At 42.3% G+C, this 21,114-nt stretch overlaps 2 protein-coding genes across 7 annotated transcripts; one reads left to right on the forward strand and one right to left on the reverse strand.

The window, feature by feature from the left end:
• Positions 1 to 406: 406 nt before the first annotated feature.
• Positions 407 to 12,339, reverse strand: SETD4 (SET domain containing 4). 5 transcript variants are annotated; one of them, XM_076353701.1, is made up of 11 exons: positions 12,292 to 12,339; positions 11,516 to 11,618; positions 10,961 to 11,056; positions 9,965 to 10,002; positions 8,346 to 8,434; positions 7,215 to 7,644; positions 6,234 to 6,408; positions 5,463 to 5,544; positions 5,045 to 5,125; positions 3,894 to 4,017; positions 407 to 2,985 (listed from the first exon to the last, which is right to left on the reverse strand). In XM_076353701.1, exons 2-11 carry the CDS (start codon positions 11,583 to 11,585, stop codon positions 2,851 to 2,853), a joined length of 1,320 nt encoding a protein of 439 aa, XP_076209816.1. In that variant the 5' UTR covers positions 11,586 to 11,618; positions 12,292 to 12,339; the 3' UTR covers positions 407 to 2,850. The 5 variants fall into 5 exon arrangements, with proteins under 5 accessions (XP_076209816.1, XP_076209808.1, XP_076209825.1 ...); XM_076353693.1 differs by lacking the exon at positions 12,292 to 12,339 and adding an exon at positions 12,159 to 12,206; XM_076353710.1 differs by lacking the exon at positions 12,292 to 12,339 and adding an exon at positions 11,913 to 12,031.
• LOC143167843 (carbonyl reductase [NADPH] 1-like) lies at positions 12,306 to 20,458 on the forward strand. Of its 2 annotated transcripts, none has more exons than XM_076353735.1 (4): positions 12,306 to 12,375; positions 13,441 to 13,760; positions 17,281 to 17,388; positions 19,207 to 20,458. In XM_076353735.1, exons 2-4 carry the CDS (start codon positions 13,475 to 13,477, stop codon positions 19,641 to 19,643), a joined length of 831 nt encoding a protein of 276 aa, XP_076209850.1. In that variant the 5' UTR covers positions 12,306 to 12,375; positions 13,441 to 13,474; the 3' UTR covers positions 19,644 to 20,458. The 2 variants fall into 2 exon arrangements, with proteins under 2 accessions (XP_076209850.1, XP_076209858.1); XM_076353743.1 differs by having other exon boundaries at positions 12,318 to 12,391.
• The last annotated feature ends 656 nt before the right edge of the window (positions 20,459 to 21,114 follow it).

Genomic DNA, 21,114 nt, shown 5'->3' on the forward strand with positions numbered 1-21,114 from the left:
CTTGCTACAGTGCTTAAGGTAAAGCTGGGGGCTTACTGCTGCACTTACATGCAAGAGACAGACAAGAAGTTCATGCTGCCTACTCTCCTGCACTGCCAGATCCCCTTCCTACACTCCCTGGAGGGCCTGTAGGAGTTGCAGAAATAGAGCCCATATTCAAGCCACCTGGTATAAATGTGGTCTATAGCGCAATATTGAAGCAAATAAACTTCTGTCAAACTAGTATCCATCTTGCAAGACACATCATACAGAAGTTGTTCTTAAAATAGCCATCTCCAGAAAAAAAAGAAAAAAAAAAAACCACCCAACCAAACATCTTTATCTTCTTTAACTCTGATACCATCTCATTATAAAATTATAAAATGAGAAACACATCTGTTCTTAGAGAATGAAAAAGTTTTTATTAAAAGAAAGTAAGAGGTCAAACAGTTCAACTGTAATCATCAAAATTGCAGGACATGTTCAAAGCGAGGATCCCTCTAGCCCAATACCCTGTTTCCCACAGTGTCCACCAACACCTTAAGAGCAAGCACAGGTCGAGCGTATATAATACCTGCCATCAATACCCTCCCAACCTTCAAGTATTTTGAGATCGGGGACTACACAAGACCAAAGTTGTCTGGCTAGCTGGTAACTGCCAATGGCTCTGTCTTCCATGTGTATGTGCTCTGCACCCATGTCAACTTTTGTATCCACATTCCTTAGGAACACCAGTGGATTTCTTACCACATTCTGTTAGTTTTGAACCTGACTTCTTCAAGCTTCCTTTGAAAGCCCTTACTTCTCGGATTGTGAATGCCCGGACACCATCCACCCTCTTCATGTCATCCATGACTTCTGTAGACCTTTTGGCAGACCTAATCAAAATGAATGGGCAACAGTCACCGGGTCAGGGTCTCAGCCCTGCTTTCTCTGCTGTAGCCAGGTTCGGTGGTACAGAAGGACCCTTAACGTGAGCAGATGAGAATTGCCCTCAGCGAGATTAGTAGAGATTGCATTCCCAAATCCAGACAGTCATCTCATCCCAGGCGGTACTTCAGAATGGGACCGACCAGAGTATAAAATATGGTGCCAAGTGACTTGCAGGGGTTAAAGCCACAGTTTAGGCAAATAGGAAATTAAGTTGGCCCAAAGGATGTAATAAATGCGCTTCTAGCTCCAGAGAGCACTTCCGTTCCTCTCCCAACCCATTCACCCTGCCCTCTGCTGTGAAATGTAAAGCAACCACACATTGTCAGCATCTCCAGATGAGCAATACAGAAAGCCTGAGAGCACAAGAGTCTCGGTGCACTACAGTAAACAAGGCAAAAAATAGCTTATTTTCAGAACTTCCTGAAAATGAAGTTTGAAACATCATGAAGATGGCACCTCAAAAGCAAGAACTTCTGTTTTTGGAAACTGAGTAACAGCAAACAGTTACACTTCTCAGTTCCCCCAGTCTTTTGAACCTAAACCAACATTTCCTTCTAGGTGAGGAAAGGTCCTTCTCAGAGCTCCACGTATCAAGACCGACGCAGACAAAAAAGCAGGGAAAACCCCTGGAATCCTCAAATTCAAGCAAGTTTACACAATAACATTCTTGTTCACAAGGTACCAAAGAAAGTCTGAAAGTGCAGTTGAGCTTGAATACTTCACAGTTTTCACTTGTTGCATTTTTTTCTTTAAATTATATCATTATCTAGAATGCCTATACTGCTGTATACAATTTCATTTATTTCAAAAATAGAGAAGTCTTGCAGAAAATGAACCGATATATTTACAAAAATAAACACTTTAAAAACACAGTTCTTAAAAAAATGCTAAAAATAGTAATGAAAAATTCTATGAAATGTGATTCCCCACAAAATGGAAAATAATCACAACCCAATCACAATTATAAATGAAGTTTACACAGCTTAAATAAGGGTCCTGCCCTGAAATGCCCTTTGAAGAAGTCTCTCTCTTCTCTAAACGACATAGGGAACTCAAGCTCCCTACTTAAGTAGAACTAATACTGAAAGGCAGCTCATGAGACTATCCCCTTGTAGACAGGATGGGAACGTTTCTCAGTGTGATCACCAGAACTGAACGGAAACAGAATTAATTGCCTGGGTGGTCTTCCAAACAAGAAACAAGAGTTCAAAGTGATAAATCCTTTCAGTTCTCATTCCCAGCAGGAGGAGTCAGAACAAGAACTAGTGAGTTTGGAGGGAACTTTGAGAGTAAAGGAGGGAAGTTCACACTTCCTTACGTTCAAGAAACACTTGGGCTGAAACTGTGAAGGGAATGATTTGGAGCTGGTCACCATAGGGCTGGTCTGTGCTCTAATCCGCATCTATTACCCCAGCAATGAACAGGCACTACATGAACTGCTAACTCTTGGGGACATGTACAGATCTCAGGGAAAAAGTAAAGGATCAGTACAGGGCAAATATAAGCGGCTCTGTGCTCTGCCTCTCTGTCAAGTGCACTCTGTCAATACACACTGAGGAGTATCTGCTTGACCCTATGATCCATGCTTTAGCCACACAGGCAGCTGTAAAGTCTAGGACTGCTGGAGCCCACAATCCTGGGGCTGCTCAAATTACCCCAGAAGCTGTTTTGCTCACAGCAGCGTGATTTGGATGAGATGTGATGAAAGCCACCTGTGCTCCCCCCTAGCATGTGGGCTAACCTTTTGCATTACTGAAGAAGGTCAGCAAAGAACAAAATAAGACTCTGGGTCCTGTGTGACCCTGTAAACAAAACTAGGCATATTCTGATGACTTTTTACATTATTCTTTGCTGCTCAGGTCCATTAAAACAGTTGAGCAAGGCACATCCATGGCAAATGAGCTCAAATCAGCCGCAGCTATCACAGCTCCAGATGGGTCAAGTTGTTGCCATATTCAAGTCACAAAGAATCTCAGCTGATTTTTGTAGTATCTTCAGATCTTCCAAGCGCAGTGCTTCTACCAAAGCCAGTTGTTTTTTGAGGTTCTCTTTGTTCCTTTTCAACTGGGAAATCTGAAGTTTATACAAATGGGATGAAATTACTAAAAATTCAGATTATTTCATATAGGACATGAACATGAAATTTGTGTAAAGCTCCTCTGTGGTAGGGATTCCATGAACTATGTCAAAATACAGTATTTTTTTTAACTTTCCACAAGAGAAACTGTAACAGTAAAAGAAAAAAAGAAGGGGAAAAAAAAGGAAAAAAAAATCATCACATGGATAGGAAGCAGACCAAAAACAAGGAGGGGAAGGGAAGGGAAATGGTTACCTGATATCAGGCTCCTAAGTCCATACTATCCTCAAGATGTTGCTCAAGACCAGATTCACCTCATACTCTGTGCATATACGCATTTCCTTTGCAGAAGTGTGGTTTTAATAACCCTTTCCCATGATAGCTATCCAACTTGACATTAAGTACACATGTTGTTTGCCAAAATTCAGAAAGGAAGGAGAGATTGTTTTTCTAAGAGTACAGACCTCCCTCACGGGAGGCTGGCTGACATGGGTAGCTCGTTGGGCTTGACTGGCTTTAATGAACACAGCCTTCACTTTCTGCAACAAGGCACTCATGGCAGGTCTGCAACGTCTAATGTGCCCACCTCATACAAGCCTGCATTTTCTTTTAAGAAGTAACCTCAACAAACACATTGATACTGTAGGCAGAGCAAGGTTAAACACCTTTCACTTGTTTACAAGGCTTCGTATAAGCTTTGTAACATGGTTCCTTTCTTTGCTGCAGCCACAAATTCTGCTGAGTAATTTAGTGCTGTCAGTCACCCTGGAAACAAATCCTATACCACCCCAGTGTAGTCAATTCCCTCCGTTACTCTGTTCTCACCCCAGAAAATTACACTGCTGGTACATTTATGCTAGGAGAGAAAGGAATCTGGGCTACCTTGTTCTTCCAGTCAAATTACCTGAAGAAGGACATGCTGTGTCTCCTCCATTAAAAAATGGCATATTTTTGCTGTTATATTCAAAGTCTGCTGTTCGTTTCTGGCTGAAATCACATCACCAAGCAGCGTTCTCCTCCAGCAAGTACTAAAACAAAAATGTTTGAACAACACACAGTCATTTGCTGTATTCCCCAACTGAATGATAAACTTATGGTTATGCTAAGAATAACATCGCTGGCATAAGGCAAGTAGGGTCAGCATACATGAAAAAGGCACACAGCATTCAGATATGAGACCGATCAGGCAAGCAAAAGAGAAGAGAGATTTAATGGTCTGGACCAGCAGTTCCAATCCCCCACCCCTACCCTTTCAGCCAAAGCCATGGTCTGCACTTAGACCAATGCTTCCAGTCTTTACTGTTCTGCCATGCTGCCACCAACTTCAGCAGCACCGGTGAGGAGTAAAAGCTATTCACTCAGAACTTATTAGCATGGCTTCTGCTAAACTTCACCTCACATACTGACACATTTCATGGGCTTGAAACCAGTACCACGGAGATTTATTTTTCATTCTTATCAACTTATTCCTCTCAGCAACAAATCTTTGAAGCATAAACAGCTTCAAACAAGACAAGACTTTTTTTTTAATTATTATTTACTATTACAAGCAAAGCCCAGGTAACCATTTTCTATTAATGCTTTTTAAGGTAAATTTGCCATTTGGAACAAATGATCAAAACTATGCTGACAGCCACTGGAAATGAATTTCAGCGATTTATTTGGTCCTAGAATTTCAGAAGCAGCCTGTGGAACACATGCTTCAAAGAAATCAAGCAAGGTCAATAGCATCTAAAAGTCCTATCAAACCAACAGGAAAAAGGTCTGGAGTCTGAACCTTAAAGTAATATCTCATTCTTGAAATAGAAAGGGAAAACAATGGGGTGTTTCTAGTGTTTAACACAAGAAAGTAAAAGACCAAGGCAGCAAACAGGCAATGACTTTGCATTATATGGTGTTCTTTGCCTTTCCTCTTTTCACTTCTCACCTGGAGGCAATGAGATAGACACAAGAAATCCAAATTGTCCCAGTGTCTCACGCACAGCCAGCAAAGAGCAAATAAAGGAAAATGTCACATGCACATTGTCTAAACATTCAAAAAGTACTGAAACTTACAATTCATCTGCTCCAAGACTTAACAACTTGAGGGCTGTGAGGAGTCTCCAAGATGGTCCATCCCACCCAAAGGTCAGATTTCTAAAAAGTCAGAAAGTATAGGTGATCTTTTACAGCATGATAGCTTTCTTCCTGACAAGTGTCAACAAGGGAAGACCTGCTCCTCGGAACTAGAGGACTCCTTGACTCCCCTTACTCTGCTGCTATCCACAGCTAGGAGACAGCCTGGGCCTTGAAACATATCTCAAGCTTTGCTATTGCTGTTTACCACTTCTACCTTCTCTCACAAACAGCAAGCAAATCAGTTTGTTAAATAAAACAAATATTTTATGCTGGATTTTGATACTAGAAGCAAATTTGACTCCCAGAAAAACTGAAAAGAAAGCTCACATAGAAACAAAAAACTCCAGATACCTACTCTAAGAAATCATGATCCTTTAGAATGGAAATTTTTGCATTTCTCTGCTTGTCCAGTGGTGGAAAATATTTGAGGAGAGTATCTGCATAAAAACACATTTTAGATATTTAAATAAATGGTAGGCAGAAGAAACAACAATCCTCAATTCTGAAATGACATTTCAACCATATTTTTCAGGTAGCTACAGGACAAAGACCAAAACCTGCTACATTTTGGTGAACTTTAACATAATCAAAAATGTATCTACTTCTCAAAAGCTACCGGTAATCTCCAGGATTGTATCCTTATAATGGAAATCCTGACTCAAACTGAAGTTATGAACCACTCTCAGCAACTTCAGTTTGTGGGGATCAGGACTTAAATCCTGAAGTCAATGGTACAATCTAAGACATCTGGTTGGAAGCTCTGCATACATGCTGGTAAGAATTGCAATTTTACAAAAGCAAAGATTCCAAAGAACACTTTCAATTTTAAAACTCCAATCCTTATATTCTATGCAGTTCAAAGTGGTATCAAACTCTATTCCAATTCTTGGAGATACACATAAATATCTTGATGGCACTAAAAAAAAATCATAATGCTTTAATATGCATTGTGCATATCATGCATTGTGCGCATATCAATATATGCAAGTGCATGTACTTCTTCCCTATCCTTTAGTTATCCCTTTTTACCCACATCTCCTGTTGAAGACAGACAGCATTAATATGCTCAGATGCTCTGCTGTCTGCTATTGTACCTTTCAATATCAAGACAATCTATATATCCAACCTGATGAGACATAAACACTGCTGTGAGGGTTATTCATGGTAACAAATCCATATTCTAGTAGCAGTCGCTGATTATCGTGAGGCCCATAGCAGATAAATACTTCTTCGTATTTTTTGCACTGTGAATTTGTCCAAATTTCATAGCTTCTTGTCTGCTCATTAAATGCAGCCTTTACCTTTGAGAAATTAAAAATAAAAGGTTTTACTCTTGGCAGGAAGACAGGATGAAAAAGGAATCAGACCTTGAATATTAAAACCCAACAGTATTGAACATTCCTCTAACACTGCAACAAAACAGATAGTGTTGCAGATGTCTGAAAAGACAATCCATTTGGATGATTCCACACCAGGATTACCCTATAAATACGAGTATGAGGAAGAACAAACATCAAAACCTTAGTCCAGAGGACGTGTCACCCACTGTGTAGACTTATTGCAGAGGCCCCAAATCCACAAAAAGATGGCTTCATGCAGAGTTGGCCACTTTTATGCTATCCCAGTTCTATGCTGGCACACAGTCCCTGACATAAGGTGGAACTGCTCTATACACTTTCCTAAGGCTGCCCACAAGCTTCAACCAGAGGTGAAGTAACACAGGGACCGTGTAACTCGAGATTTGTCTCAGGAGCTGAGCCTTTCAGGAGAGCAGAGTAGGGTTATGTTTACAAGTGGCTCTTCCCAATAGCTACCGTGGATGCAAATCTTACCCAGCCATTGTGGGCTCTCCCTGTACCTCTGCTTTGCTACATAAACTGAAACATTTGAATCATCTTTATTCAACTGCCTTGGGCTGAACAGCAAGCTCCAGGGTATATACCAACCATGAGTACTCAGCCTGTGTATGTCCTCAACAGACGATTTCCCCACTACAAGATCTCTCACTGACCTCCAGACACTCCTAATCCATCACTTAAATGCATACTGCATTGAGATAGTGCATTCACAAGTAAAGAAATTAAGTGATCTATTTTTAATTTCTTACCTGAACATTTGGACTGTGGTTTAGCAAATCTAAATATGGTGCCAATGCATAAACATCTGGCTCAAGAGAAAAACATTCCCTCTGTGAATGTTTCATGTATATTGTCCTGGTATTAATAGTGCACCAAGCCCACTCCAGAGCACTGTAGTTAAAAATAGTTCCTGTGTTCTCAGCAAACAAAGGCTGCAGGGAAGAGAAAAAAGCCTTGGAAGACATGTACAACTCGTGGACCGTCATTCTCTGCTCCTGGGCCTTCTTTCTTAATGGTTGAGGAAGAAGGCTTACTACATCGTGCTCCAAACAAACAGGGCAAGTGTATGTCTTGGGTAAAACATCAAGATACGGCTTCCACAGAGATTTCTCACCAGCATGCTTCTCTGCTATTAAAAATGTGCACAGTGCTATCAAAGGAGATACAGGAGGCTTCCACCTATTAGAAAATAAAATAAAAATACCAACATTGCAGATACACAGAGGTGAGATAGGAAATGGATGCAGCAGTATTTTATCTCTCTTCTAGTTCTTTTAAATGCTATAAATAGCTTCTATTTTAAACTTCTTTGTGTTTCACCTCCAAGTCCTTTTGATGATTTCAAAGGGGCTTTTGACTTCATTTTATTGAGAAGCTGTAAAAGCTGGTTTGTAGTAACAATTTCAGGCTCACCCCTTGGGTTGTTTTTTTTTTGGGGGGGGTGGGGTGGGGGGGTGGGGGAGTGGTTCAGGATACATAACAAGTACACAATGTCCAACATAGGCCTTTGTTCTGAATTTTCTAAAAAGCCGTGTTCATGTGACTGCTTTGCAACCCCATTTTATCCCCCTTCTCCTATTGAAGCATATTCACAAATTCCCAAGAAACCATTCATAACTGGCATCTAGGTCCAAGCTGGCTCTAGAGGCAGGTCAAGTTCAAGCCTGTACCATCCCTCCAATTCTGCCTAGCTAAAAGAGGATGCTCTGTGTCCAAACCTTACTTATCTGAGCATTCCACATGCATGAAAGTCCACATGAAACATTCATATAAGTTAGGGTATGCAGTTTAAAGCCCTACCACCACTTAGATGATTCATCTACTAATGAGCAACCCACAGGAAAGGCCAGCTCGCCCATAAAATGTCACTTTTCACTTACCTCATAACGTATTCTCCTAAGCAGCTACTAAGGACAGTGCCCGTGGTGAGTAAGCATTTCTCAGGCAATGAAATAATCAGATCCCCTGCCTTTGAGGGAGAAAAAAAACCACAACACACACAAAGAATAGTAAAGGTCAAGTGTAAATGACTCATCTACTACACCATTTCTGAACAGAGAGACCCTCCCCAGAGAACACTAACGTCAGGAAGCAAACAGATGTGATGTTGAACTTGATGGAAACTGCCATGGTTTTAAGACAGTCACAGTCCAGGGAAGGAGGATGACTGCAGTCAGTAGGAACTGTCACCTGCAGAAAGTCAGCTGTTCACAGAAAGTTGGGTGCCTGGCTACTCACTTTCTTTCTACTGAGATGTAAGTTAGATTAGACCTCACAAATACCTGAACTTCTATCAACATAGCAGTATGGGGTAGGGATAATTTAGGTCATGTCTATCCTGACCTTGTTTGCCAAGCTGCTGTGTGTTTAAATTAGCTTTCATGCTTGGCTTGAGCCATATGTGTCCATGCCTGTAGGGAGAGGACATGAATCAAGTCAATACTCTCTCCATTCCTCCCCTGAGTTTCCCTATCTTGCTCAAGCCCAGTTGAGCCTAGCTCTCATTTCACTCACTGTAGACTCCCAGCATTGTGGATAACCTGAGCCTCTGCCTTCAACTGCTGGCTCTAACCCTGAGCCAGCATGAGAACATACACTGTTCTCCACACATGATTTCTCCACTGCATCTCCTTCCTACCTCTTGCTATACTCTCTATTTTGCAAAAAGTGCTGGGTCTGATTCCCCATTATTTGATATACTATTCTCATACCAGTTAGGAACCTTCTCCAACAAGCCTATTTTCTGAGAGGCACTTTTCAGTCAGAGTTCAGTCTTTCTGTGCCAGTATCTGAAGGGCAAGGTATTTTTTCTATCATTCCCGTTTTCTGCTGGGAATGATAGAAATTATGATTCTATTAGCTGGTCTACCAACAAAGAAAAGGGCTATCAAAGTGAGGTTAAAGCCATGGTTTCACATTATGGTTAAGATAATCTAAAGCCCAATGCTGCTTAAAGTCCCATCGTTTTCCTCCATCCCCCTTCCTGATATGCCATTCCTCCCTTTGTACCAGCACTGGTCTGACCAAGGTGGGAGATTTCAAGGAGCAAAGCTATCAAAGCTAATATTTTTTTTGAAGAGAGAGTTTTCTGTTAGTTTAGGTTCCCGATGCAACTTACCACACGAGTGGGGAAGACTGCTACAGCCAGTGCAAAAGAAGCTGTGGGAGCCAGTGGCTGAGGGAGAAGGCATACAGGAGGGAAGAGGCCTGCTCCTTCTGGTTTCAGTTAGCCACTGATTGCCTTAAACTGAATCACAAGACTACATGCTAAATCTCTATAAATGAGTACAGGAGTGTCTTCATCCTACAAGTCATCAGGGTACATAGGAAATCATCTTACAGATATGCCAACACTGCAAATTCTGGTATTAGGCTAGAGATTACATTCACAACAGGGACCGTGAAGACTTTGCCTGCAATTTTGAGCTTTGCTTGTTGCAAAAGTCATTACATCTCAAAGAACCTGAGGAGCTCTTGCATTAGAATCAACATTACTAACCTGAAGAGCTTTTGTTGTCATCAATCCTCTTCCTGTATCTGAAGCAGGCACAAAGAGGATGCTTAAATACATGTATATATGTAAAATACAGGAGACTATGATAAGCTGCAATAAATTAACAGGCCAGCGAGGAAAAGCTCTAAAAGAACATACATTAAATCTTACAAATCATAAAAGCCAATTATGGATTGTTCCAGATATATACCTCATGTCTTTATTCTCTGATTCTCTTTTTACTTTTCAGGACCCTGTGAAAGCCCTTCCCCTGCATCCCCTGCAACATTTGCTGTCCAGTTCTAGCAATTACTCAACTTCTTTTCCCCAATTTTTTCTTTAAACACATCTTTCATCACTGGCTGCTGTTCTTGGTTTCAGAGTTTTAACTAAACTTTACAATTTCTGTTCACAATATTTTCTCTCTGATTCATACTACTCTCTCTACTCTGTCTTTAATATTGCAAGTTTTTTTAAAATAATCTACTTAAAGAGAAAAACTACAAGTATATACCTTCACTGTAAACAGTACTACATGAATCCCAGCTCTAAAATTATTTACTTTCCTGTATCACTAGATCTGCTGAACTTGCATGGAAAAAAAGATGAAGAAATGATAACAAGGTTAGGTTCTGATACCAGAAACGCTTAAGAGGTATTACTTTCTTCTTTAAAACTGTGCTACTAACACTTAAAATCTTGATTTCTACGAGGAATTCAACATAGGTGTGCATGTTTTGTAGCATACCAGAGTATTCTCATACTAGAGTTTTACATGAGAGCATCTTTATATAGGAAACAGTTTACAGTACTTCAGGCCTCCATACCTACTTGTTTACGTTAAATGACATTCACACGCATATACTAGAAGTCCTTAAAGGACTAAGAGTAACTGGCTTTTTTTCCTGATGCCAGCCAGTTGTGTGATTCAAAATGAAAGCAGGAATCTAACATTCTTAGAAGAATCAAATATGCACCACCAATAAATAAGTAAAACATTACCCCAGAATTGTGCTGGCCTTAAATTAGTGTCTTCAAATCCTCTGTCTTTCAGCCACTTCTTAAGTTTAATGTATTCCATCTTGTGACTGCTGTTGACTAAAAGTAAAAAAGAGGGGATTAATGCTATAAAATAGCACTCTATTGGAAAATAAAGGAAATTGAAAAATTTTACTGTATGGTCAGAAAAACTATTTTGGACATTTTAGTATAGCATAATAGAATAGCAAGAAAGGCCCCCCTCGAACTAGCTTAATAAGTTCTGGGCCTCTAGGCACTGGGAGCTCTCAGAACTGCAGGAGTTATTCAGCACAGTCCAGAGTCAAAGAATTTAAGAATAATGTAGTATTTCCCATTAGCCAGAAAAGAGAGCTCACAATATTCACCATGCTCTGCCTGGGACTGTAAACTAATGCTAGAATATTTGCATAGAAAAAGCTAACATTTATGAATGTTATTTTCTAAGCACACAGGTGTTTGATGAATATACACCACAAAATGACACCTTGACAAACAACTGGTTATTTTATTATTTAGCAGTACTTCCAGGGATAGTACCTCCATCCATAAAACTCTGCAAGTGTTTTCTTCTTCTCTTTCGACCTGTCCGGCCTCTGCTTTTCTTCATATTAAGAAACAGATTTTGCCTTATTTAGACAACCTGAATTAAAAAAAAAAAAAGTTACTTAAAACTATTTAAAGTCTTTCAAATACTGCATATTTCTTTTATTTCAATAACAGAAATCAGAGCACTGCCTGTTTAATAAGCTGCCTCCTTAAAGTTTAGAAAACGTACTACAAACAAACCCTAAACGAGGGTGGGTGATAGGGGTGAGGGAAGAGGGGAAGCCTTTACCTCCAAACATCATCTTGGCCACGGCACGGCCATACCCCTCTAAAGCCCTGGCGCTTCCCCGCCGCACGGCTAGGCCTCTCCCCCCCTTCCCGGTCTTACAGACAAAACCTCGAATGGCCCGAGCGCAGCGAACACCGCTTGGGACCGCCTGTGCCCCCTCGCATTTTAAGGCGGTGGAGAATGAAGAGTGTAACGAGAAATCCTGCCTCCCCTCGGCGGCACAACAGCGATTCCGGCTCCCGATTCCCTCGCGGGCTGAAATCGCAGCGGGGGAGAGAGCGGAGATGGGGACGCTGCCCGGTTCGCCCCGCCGCCTCACAGCCGCCCACCCGCCTGCCGGCCCACCTGCCGGAGAGGACGCAGGGACCGCCACTCCCGCCGCTGCCCGCCGCCGCCGCCGCCGGCCCCCACCCGACCGCACGGCCCCTGCCCGCCGCGGGAGGCGGGGCTCCCCCGCCGCCATCTTAGGTGCGGTCACCTCCCCCGCGCGGTGTGTGTCTGCGGCCAGCGGCCAGCTCGTCCTCTCCTCATCGCCGCGCAGAGCTGAGGAGTGAGGGGGAAGGTACGCAGTGCTGGAGGTGGGTGAGGGAGTGCCGGCTGCTCCTCCGGGCCCGCCTCGTAGCTCTTCGCTGCGTTCAGCCCCTTTGCGGGGCGCGGCGGGGGCGCGTACCGGCCGCCCGTCAGCGGCCGGGATCGTCCCGCGGGGAGCAGGGAGTTCCCTGAGGAGTCGGGCTTCATCGTGGCTCGCGAGTTTGCTTTGTGTTCCCGTTAGGAAGAAAAACCGGTTCTGAGGAGGTGGTAGTGAGTGAAATGTGCCGGTTTGCAGCGAGGTGAGACCTTGATGGTGAAGAGACCTTGATGGTGAACTGGGACGGTGGCTCCTGGCCCTGGTGAAGTCAGTCGGTAGCTTGGCAGGCTTTTAGGAGCTGGTTAAGATTTCAACCTCTGCTCGTGGTTAAGTTACAAGCTAATTTGGAAGACAAATAGCAATTAAGCCGAAAGTGAACAAAAACAGCATTTTAAGCTCGCTTTTATGGGGGAAATATATCTTCTTTAGATGTGCTATGTCTGCGAAAGAAAACCAGCAAGCAGGCTTTGTATTTAGAGCTGGCTGGTGTGTTAAACAGAAGAAACGTTGTCTGTAGTCAATCTATGGTCCGCTGTTTCCCTCTAAAAACGCTAGAATTGGTTCTCCTGCCTGACACTGGAAGATCAAGCCACTCCTCCCCTTTTTTTGAGCCTGAGTTTTTCAGCTTTGACTGCATCAGTGCTTGAACTGAACCAGTTGAATATCCTCAAAAGAAGGAAATGGTATTCCTGTACGGTGTATGTGCAGAAGAGCTTACTCCCATCAAAAGTTAATTTAGTACTAAAGATTAGGCATTGACTTTTTTTTTTGTAACCCAATCACTGGTTGGGCTTTCTTCAAAACAAAACACCAAACGTGTTTCTCTGCAAATACCTCGTGCTACTTTAGTAAGTTACAGTTAGTGTGCACTCTAATGTAGTTTTACATAATTCAAAGTAGAATTCTAAATAGGATTTTAAAGAAAAAACACTTTAATCCATTTTCAGATAGCCATCTTTGTCCATCTGGGTGTGAAATTTTCTTCTTTGTTGTTTGCAGTTGCTGTCACTTTTGCATACATTCAGAGAGGACAATGTCCAACGTGCCAGTGGCTGTGGTGACCGGGTCCAACAAAGGGATTGGATTTGCAATTGTGCGGGCTCTATGCAAGCAGTTCCCAGGGGATGTGTACCTGACAGCCCGAGACCCTGGCCGTGGCCAGAAAGCGGTGGCAAAGCTCCAGGAGGAAGGGCTGTGTGTGCTCTTCCATCAGCTGGATATCGATGATCTGCAGAGCATCAGAGCTCTCCGTGACTTCCTAAAGGAGAAGTATGGAGGGCTGAACGTGCTGGTTAACAATGCAGGGATCGCTTTCAAAGGTAGGAAGTGGACTGTTTGGGATATTCCTATGTGCTGCAAAGCTATATGGAGAAGGATAGTAGATGCTTGAAGGATTTTACAGAGCTGCTTATATGGGACTCCTGTGCTAATGGCATGCTGCTTTTTTGGCTGGGCAAGCTGCCTACCTTAAGCATGAGAGGGCAATGTGAAATGGCTCTTCCTCTAGCATCTGTTGGGCTAACTGTGCATGTAAAGATGCTTCCCTGGAGTATTGTATTTGCATCACATACAGAGAATGAAAATACTTGAGGCAGACAGTACATGTGAGCAGAGTTGGGTTTATTGCCTCAGTGCCCGTGAGTTTCACCAGGCCCATGGGAGTCCATCATCTGTGTGAATATCAGCCGTGTTCCTCGGGGATCTGTGTTTTCTCTCTTCTGCAAGCCTGTTCTATGCATTACCTGGTCAAGGATTCCAGCTGATAAAAAAGAACCTTTGGCCCTCAGTGATTTTGTCATCTTTACTTATCTTTAACTTTCTCAGGCCATTCAGTCACCTATAGAACAGTTAACCTAAATCTTGCTGTGCTGAGCAAGAAATTAACCCTTTCATCTTCTAGTGGACAGGAAGGCAGGGAAAGTGAGGAAGACACAGCAGTTGTAAGGCAGAAGAGTGCATTCTCCTTGTAGGTATTTATAAAAACAAGTTGAGAATCATGTTAGCTCCAGGTAGAGCAAATCACAAGCATGACTACTAGTTCATTTCCCTGCCAGTACAAACTTGTTCTTTCCATATTTTCTGGTTTTTTGTTGGTTTTTGTTTTTTTTTTTTTTAAATCTCCTTGCCTGATCTCCAGTTAGGACATGTAACTGTTCAAGCACAGTGTTGTGCTGACTCATCTGCTCACAGCATGAGTTAAGGAGGCCTGTCATGTAGTATGGATCAAATCTCACCTGCTGCTGAAGATGGAGTTTCTCATGTAGTGGGAGTGCAGCAATGGTGTTCTGAAGTCCAGTCACTGTATATTTTGCATGGTATTTTTCAGGAAGATTGCTTGTGTTCAAGATCAGCTTAATAGGAGGCAACTCAATATAATTGTCTGAGCTTCAGGATGTGCTCGAGATAGAAACATGTTAAAACCTTGCAGCAACAGTTCAAAGATTGTATCTCCGTCCATGCATATCATTTATAAAGCCTGTAGGTGCTCAGAGCAGTATTTCTTCAATTAACAATCAGGGCCTTAGCTCAACCTACTAGTGACAGTGAGTTTGAGCAAGACTGGGCTGCAACTACAGCAGTTGAAGTGCAGTGTGTTTTTCCTGTTGCTGACATTGCTGCAGCAAGATTTGCCAGAGCTCATATGTGAGAGATCTTAGATTTATCATTGTGGAGCCACTGAACAGATAAATGGGTAAAACAGTGTGACCAGTGGAGTTTCTGTTACTTTCTTTACTATGTCGTAGATTTTTTTTTTTTTTAATTCAGAAGTTGCTTCCAGATGTTTAGCTTAGACTTTCTCCAAGCTGACAACTTGCTATGAGTCAGCAGTAGGTCATACAATTAAGAAATGTGATAGAGGAGCCAGTTGTAACTGTTGTTGTGCAAGTATCTAGCACAGAGGCTAGACGATTTAACACCTGTGTAAGAACTTGCTGTGATGCTTATCTCATATTTTGCCTTTTATTCTCACTTCTGGGATTGGCGTTTCTACCCAAGCTTGCCTCTTGCCTTGCCAGGTTTCTGCTACCATCCCAGAATTTATGCTTTCCTTTCTTTATTGTAGTACTGTGTGTCATTGCTGTCTGTCAAAGATTAGATTTACCATTAAATTTAATTTATTGTTCAGTTTTTGTGCTGCACTACAGATAGTCCAGCAAAGTCCTTAGTCCAGCAAAAACTGTTCATGTGTGTAATTATTATGTACCCGTGGGTTGCCTTCTGGATGAGCTTCTCTAAGAACAGTCATTCTAGTAATGCTTGTTAAATCAAGGGAGTGTATATCTGTCAGATGTTACAAGTAATACATCTTGTTAGACAAATGAGTGGGTTTTGGAGTGTAGGGAAGCTTCGCTCTTGCAAGGTGGGTATGGAAGCAGGAGTTTGGAGTTGTGTAGGTTTTCAGTTTCTTTTCTTCTCTCACTGTCATAACTCTTGCAATAGCTCACAGTCTGGCTTCACGTCACAGATTTAAATGCAAGCAAGTGATTTGCAAAACTTGATGCCATTGGTGCCCGTTGTTTGAGAGTATAAATAAGTCGGCCATTAAAGCTGTGTTTTGCAATAAAAACACAACTACATTAAATACTAAATGACCTGTTACTGGTTCTCTTTTGAGTTTACATAGGTCTGGGCTGTGGAGACAAGTGAAGACCTGCCTAATCTATGTAGGTAGCCCTCATCACTGCAGAGATAGAGCCTGTAGCAGAAGAGAAGGAATACTGTTACTTTAACTCTTAGTTCCCCCTCAAAATGGAGGACACATAGCATATAGCTTATTGCTGAACCAAATTGTCAGCTGATGGCACATCCTACCCACTTTTGGTGGTGGCAAGCTGTCAATTCTGTCTGATGAAATCATACCCTTACGGTGCAGTTCCATGGTCTGCTTATGCTTACCTAAATCAGCTCCCTTTCCTAGCTGCTACTTCCCACTCTTTTGCTTGTGTTAGCACAGATCTGTCAGTTCAGGGGGTGATTTATGACGCAAGTATTTATCAGTTTTGGGGTTGGTTGGTTTGTTTTTTCAGTCTGCACCAAATCTTACCCCTGCATTCTTTTTAGAAGCTTTTACAGTGCTTGTTGCAATTTGGCACTGCTCTGACTTCAAGTCCCAGCTAAGAACCCAAGACATGACAACATAAGAGTCAGGATATAGAAGCAGTTGTCTGCCATGTTGTTGGATGTTAGTACCAGGGTGGTAGACTCTAACTTTTGCATCTTCATTGGCAGCATCCTAGATTCAGGATCTTCCCTTCTGATTTCCCGCCTGCTCCCTCCCCTCCCCTGGTATCTCAGGATGGTGGCAAAGTGCTGTGCTATGCATTTAAGAGGAGAGGGCACCTCAAAGTTTACTTGCATGTGGTAGTGGCAGCCCAGACTGAGCACTGGGTGTGAGTAAGTACAGGCAGGTCAGTAGGCAGGTTGAGCAGCACACCCTGTGAGAGCAGTCTTTCCTTGTCTCTTCCATATAAAAGGCAGAAAGACAAATGGCCTGTGGGTTGGCAAATGACTCTGCGGAGTGATACAACTGACTCTCCTGGGGCAAAGCTAAAGCCTTCAGCTAAGGAGGGGTGAAAACATAACTAGCTCATTATTATAATATTGCAGAGCTGGATCTTTTCATTAATAAGAATGTGAGTGTTAGTGATGTTGCCTTTTTTTTCTTATGTATTTTAATTGATCATATGCCTGTTTCCTAATTATCAAAAAAAAGAAGGAACTAAGATAAACTACCAAAACCCAAAAGTTTGGTAACTTCCTTTCAAACAGTAGTACAATTCTGATTTTTTTTTTTTTTTTTTTTTCCCCCTCTCCCTTGCTACCACCTCTTATGAAAAGTTCATGACACAACGCCATTTGCGGTCCAAGCAGAGGTTACACTGAAGACAAACTTTTTTGGAACCAGGAATGTTTGCACAGAATTGTTGCCTCTTGTGAAGCCTTATGGTAAGTGTAACATAACAAGTAGAGAAATAGTTTTATATGAATTTTGGTCCTCATTAAATGGGAGAATCCTGTCCTGTCTCAGAAGCACACTGCCCCATAGCAAGAGGAGTGCACCTTGCTGTACTGTAGGTAAGAAAACAGATGGCCTTTCATGACCCCAAAATGTGTCTACTGTGTATATTTGCATCTACCTTCAAGCCGGTCACACTTTTCTGTTATGGATTGAAGTGGAATTCTCATGGTGCCCTCAAGAAGACGTGAAGAACTTACCCATGTTCTGTCCATGATATCTGCCTACATAAATTGTTACTGCTTCAGAAAGGACCTTTAGATGATACAACTAGGATAAGGAAGTACCTAAAAACAGTGTTTTGGCTGAGTTTGATGTGACATGCCTGTTCTTGCTACTGCTGAAGAAACCTTCTCAAGAGGCTGTTGGTCTGTCTGATCACAGCCTTTGCTGTATGTGCAAGTGTCTAGTGATGTAGTTATAAATGGCACTTGACATGTACATTAAGTTACTGTGATTTGGTCGTGTTAGGAGGAACTGGAAGAAAACACTTTACCAAAAATGGTGAATAGAATGGACCGGGGTCAAAAAATAGATGCATCGATAATAAAGAGGTGTTAGCAACATGCAAATAATCTGTACTCGTTGGATGGCTGTCCTGCACAAAATGCTCCTGTTCTTGAAACCCGGGAGCACTGGAAGTGCCCTGGAATGCTACTGAGATATCACGGATGATTTGAAAGGAGGTTATTTGGATCCAATACCCACACCAAATCTAAGGTGGTGTGTTTTTTTTTTTTTTTTTTTAATTCAATTGTTTTCAAGACTTGTGATCACTAGATATTTTCATGGATATTTGGATAAGTGCTTGCTGCTATGAATGAAATGTTGTCTATACCAACATCTAAATATGTCTAGGTTTTTAAGAGAAAAGTCGAGTAGATGAGAGGGAAGTTGGGAACTGTTAGTCCTTAGGGAGGAAGGGAAGGATAGAGCAAATTAATTTGGGGGGCTGGTAGGGGAGAGAGTAAACAGTGCCAAAATTGCAATTTAGCCCTCTTGTACTACAAGTGAAGGGCAAATGTGTTAATAAAGTCATTAACAGAAAGGATTAATTTCTGTGGCTTTTAAGATCTAAATCCTCATGTGCGTTCCCTAGTTCGTCGCTGGAATGGCTGTGAACTAGCAAGAAAGAGGGAAACAGTGTAACATAATTTTGGGGAAGATGAGTGAATTACTGATTCAGCTGACTCATTCCTCTGTACTGAAGTGCTGGGAGATAAATAGCTTACTGCAGTTTTGCATGCTGGGATTTGTAAATCATCAGGTATTCTGTAAACAAGCTGATGGTCTCGCTGCATTAAGAACTAGATTGCTTTTGGTGAATTCTCTATTATTCTGGCTTTTGAGGTGCATTCTCAAGGCACTTTACTCAAGCTGTTGCAGAAGTGAAAACTTTTTCGACCAGAACTTTGAGAGTAAAGTCTGGCTGCCATTACTGAGAAAGCCACTTACTACTATGACTATGCCTACAGATTGTAACAGGCTATTTCCTGGGAGAATACCTGAAGTTCGATAGAGAGCTTTTGCAGGTTCACACCTTAAATTACCTCTGTAATGGAATTCACTAGAAACACTTGACATTGAGTTAACTGTGATCTTCCAGAAGCTCTGCAAAATAGCCCCCACAAAATATTTTACGGGTATTCACCTAAGTAGTGAATACATAACTGTAGAGCAAGCTCACTTCAGTGTCTGGGCTTGTTTAATGTGTGTAAAAGTAATCAGCCTTTATTCTCTTTTACCAGGTAGAGTGGTGAATGTCTCTAGTATGGTAAGTAGCTCAGCTCTGGGAGGCTGCAGCCGAGAACTACAGCAAAAGTTTCGCAGCGACACGATCACTGAGGATGAGTTAGTGGAACTCATGACCAAATTTGTGGAAGATACCAAGAAAAGTGTGCATGAGAAAGAGGGTTGGCCAAATACTGCCTATGGGGTATCCAAAATTGGTGTCACAGTCTTGTCCAGGATTCAAGCCAGGATGTTAAATGAGAAAAGAAAAGGTGACCACATCCTTCTCAATGCCTGCTGTCCTGGATGGGTGAGAACAGACATGGCAGGTCCTCAAGCCACTAAATCGCCAGATGAAGGGGCTGAGACCCCAGTTTATTTGGCCCTTTTGCCTTCTGATGCTGATGGTCCTCATGGTCAGTTTCTTAGCAACAAAACTGTTCGAAGCTGGTGAGCTTATGTATGTGGACCCGTGCAAGCGGTAATATGACTGTGGATTAGCCTATGCTCTGGTAGGGCATTTACCCCGAGCAGTCTCATCCTGTCCACAGCAGCAGCAGGGTCCTTTATCATTGCAATGAGGGCTACAGTTACGGTACTCCTCTGGGATTAAGTCTACACTAGGGTACACTTCCCAATAGTCTCCATTAGCCTGCTCACAGCATTGACTCCGTAGCCCAAAATCTGATTTGTGGGTGTTCCAGCCCAGATGGTACAGGCTAATTTGGTGTTGCCCTAATGCAGAGGTGCCTGACCTTGTTTACCTGAACTTACTCTTAATTAAAATCATTGCCCGCCCTTCTGGGAGGGCTGAGGAATTGGGATGAGGAAGCAGATGCCTTACTCTTTCTCAGCACAATAGATCTTTCTAGGGACCATAGTTGCTTCTTGAGGTTGTGCAGGGTTTCTTAAAGGGGGAGGGCATTGTTCTGAGATCTACAGTCTGACCGGTTTGGGGGGAGGCTAATAAGACCAGAACAGAATCACTGCTGTATAGAGATTCCTTATTATCAGTACAAAATGGAATTAGGTGAAAATAAAAATAGCAATGACATACCGTTAATAGAACCTAATCAGTTGGCTTTATTAATATGTATGTCAATAACTGATTGCTTACTGATTTGTATCCATCCAACTGGTTTACTCTGATACTAAAAGTTTATAATGTTTGAAAATACACTTTCATTTTCTGCATTTAAGTTTGTAGCTGGAATGTGTGATGTTTGGACTATATAAAGAGAAAATAAACTACAGAAGTGATATAGCAAAGTGTTCCTCAGGGCTTCCAGTTCATTTCTTGCACAGCCAGAAGTTTCCTTATTAAAAACCTGGATTAAGTGCTCTCTATGTAGAGGAGAAAATGAACTGTAAATGTTACAGTGCTATTACAGGATAGGACTGAAATTCATAATTATCATGGTAACCAAAACAAGTCATCCAAGCAAAATCACAAGTAGAGGAAGCAATGACATGGAGAGCACCAAATTTGTTTTCCCCTTTTAAATGTTGGTTATTGCATTTCAAATGCTTAATCTTGAAAGGTTGCCACGGCACTTCAAGCTGTAGAGGTGGAGCCATGTGGCAGCAGAGGCAGCCTGGGGGTAGGGCAGGGCAGGGCACCTGGGCTGCCCCAGGCTGTGGGGCAGCTGGCTGCCGGGGGCTGGAGTGAAGTGGGGTTTGGTCACCCCCAGGCTAGAACCCTGCAGCTCTTTCTCCACCACGTCCTGCCAGCCAGCACAAAAGCCATGGCGGGCGGGGGCTCCGGGGCCCTGCCCTGTCTCCCACAGCACAGCGCTGTGCTCTGCAGGGGGAGGCTGCTGCCCTCTTCCTCTTGCTGTGAGACACTGAAGGAGCTGGAAACAATTGCCTATAAACCTGTCATTAGTAATGACAAATCAGCAATGGACATGTCAATCAGGAGTCAG

Source organism: Aptenodytes patagonicus, chromosome 1, assembly GCF_965638725.1.
Source record: "Aptenodytes patagonicus chromosome 1, bAptPat1.pri.cur, whole genome shotgun sequence".
Lineage (NCBI taxonomy): Eukaryota > Metazoa > Chordata > Aves > Sphenisciformes > Spheniscidae > Aptenodytes > Aptenodytes patagonicus.

What these genes read in the sequence shown, in the direction of transcription:
- SETD4 (XM_076353701.1), bottom strand. Translation starts at nt 11,585, where the DNA reads ATGAAGAAAAGCAGAGGCCGGACAGGTCGAAAGAGAAGAAGAAAACAC. An exon ending in AAGGCCAGCACAATTCTGGG is followed by an intron (nt 10,003 to 10,960) that starts GTAATGTTTTAC and finishes TGCCTGCTTCAG; the next exon opens with ATACAGGAAGAGGATTGATG. An exon ending in AGTCTTGGAGCAGATGAATT is followed by an intron (nt 4,018 to 5,044) that starts GTAAGTTTCAGT and finishes TTTTTGTTTTAG; the next exon opens with TACTTGCTGGAGGAGAACGC.
- LOC143167843 (XM_076353735.1), top strand. Translation starts at nt 13,475, where the DNA reads ATGTCCAACGTGCCAGTGGCTGTGGTGACCGGGTCCAACAAAGGGATT. An exon ending in TGCAGGGATCGCTTTCAAAG is followed by an intron (nt 13,761 to 17,280) that starts GTAGGAAGTGGA and finishes TCTTATGAAAAG; the next exon opens with TTCATGACACAACGCCATTT. An exon ending in GCCTCTTGTGAAGCCTTATG is followed by an intron (nt 17,389 to 19,206) that starts GTAAGTGTAACA and finishes CTCTTTTACCAG; the next exon opens with GTAGAGTGGTGAATGTCTCT.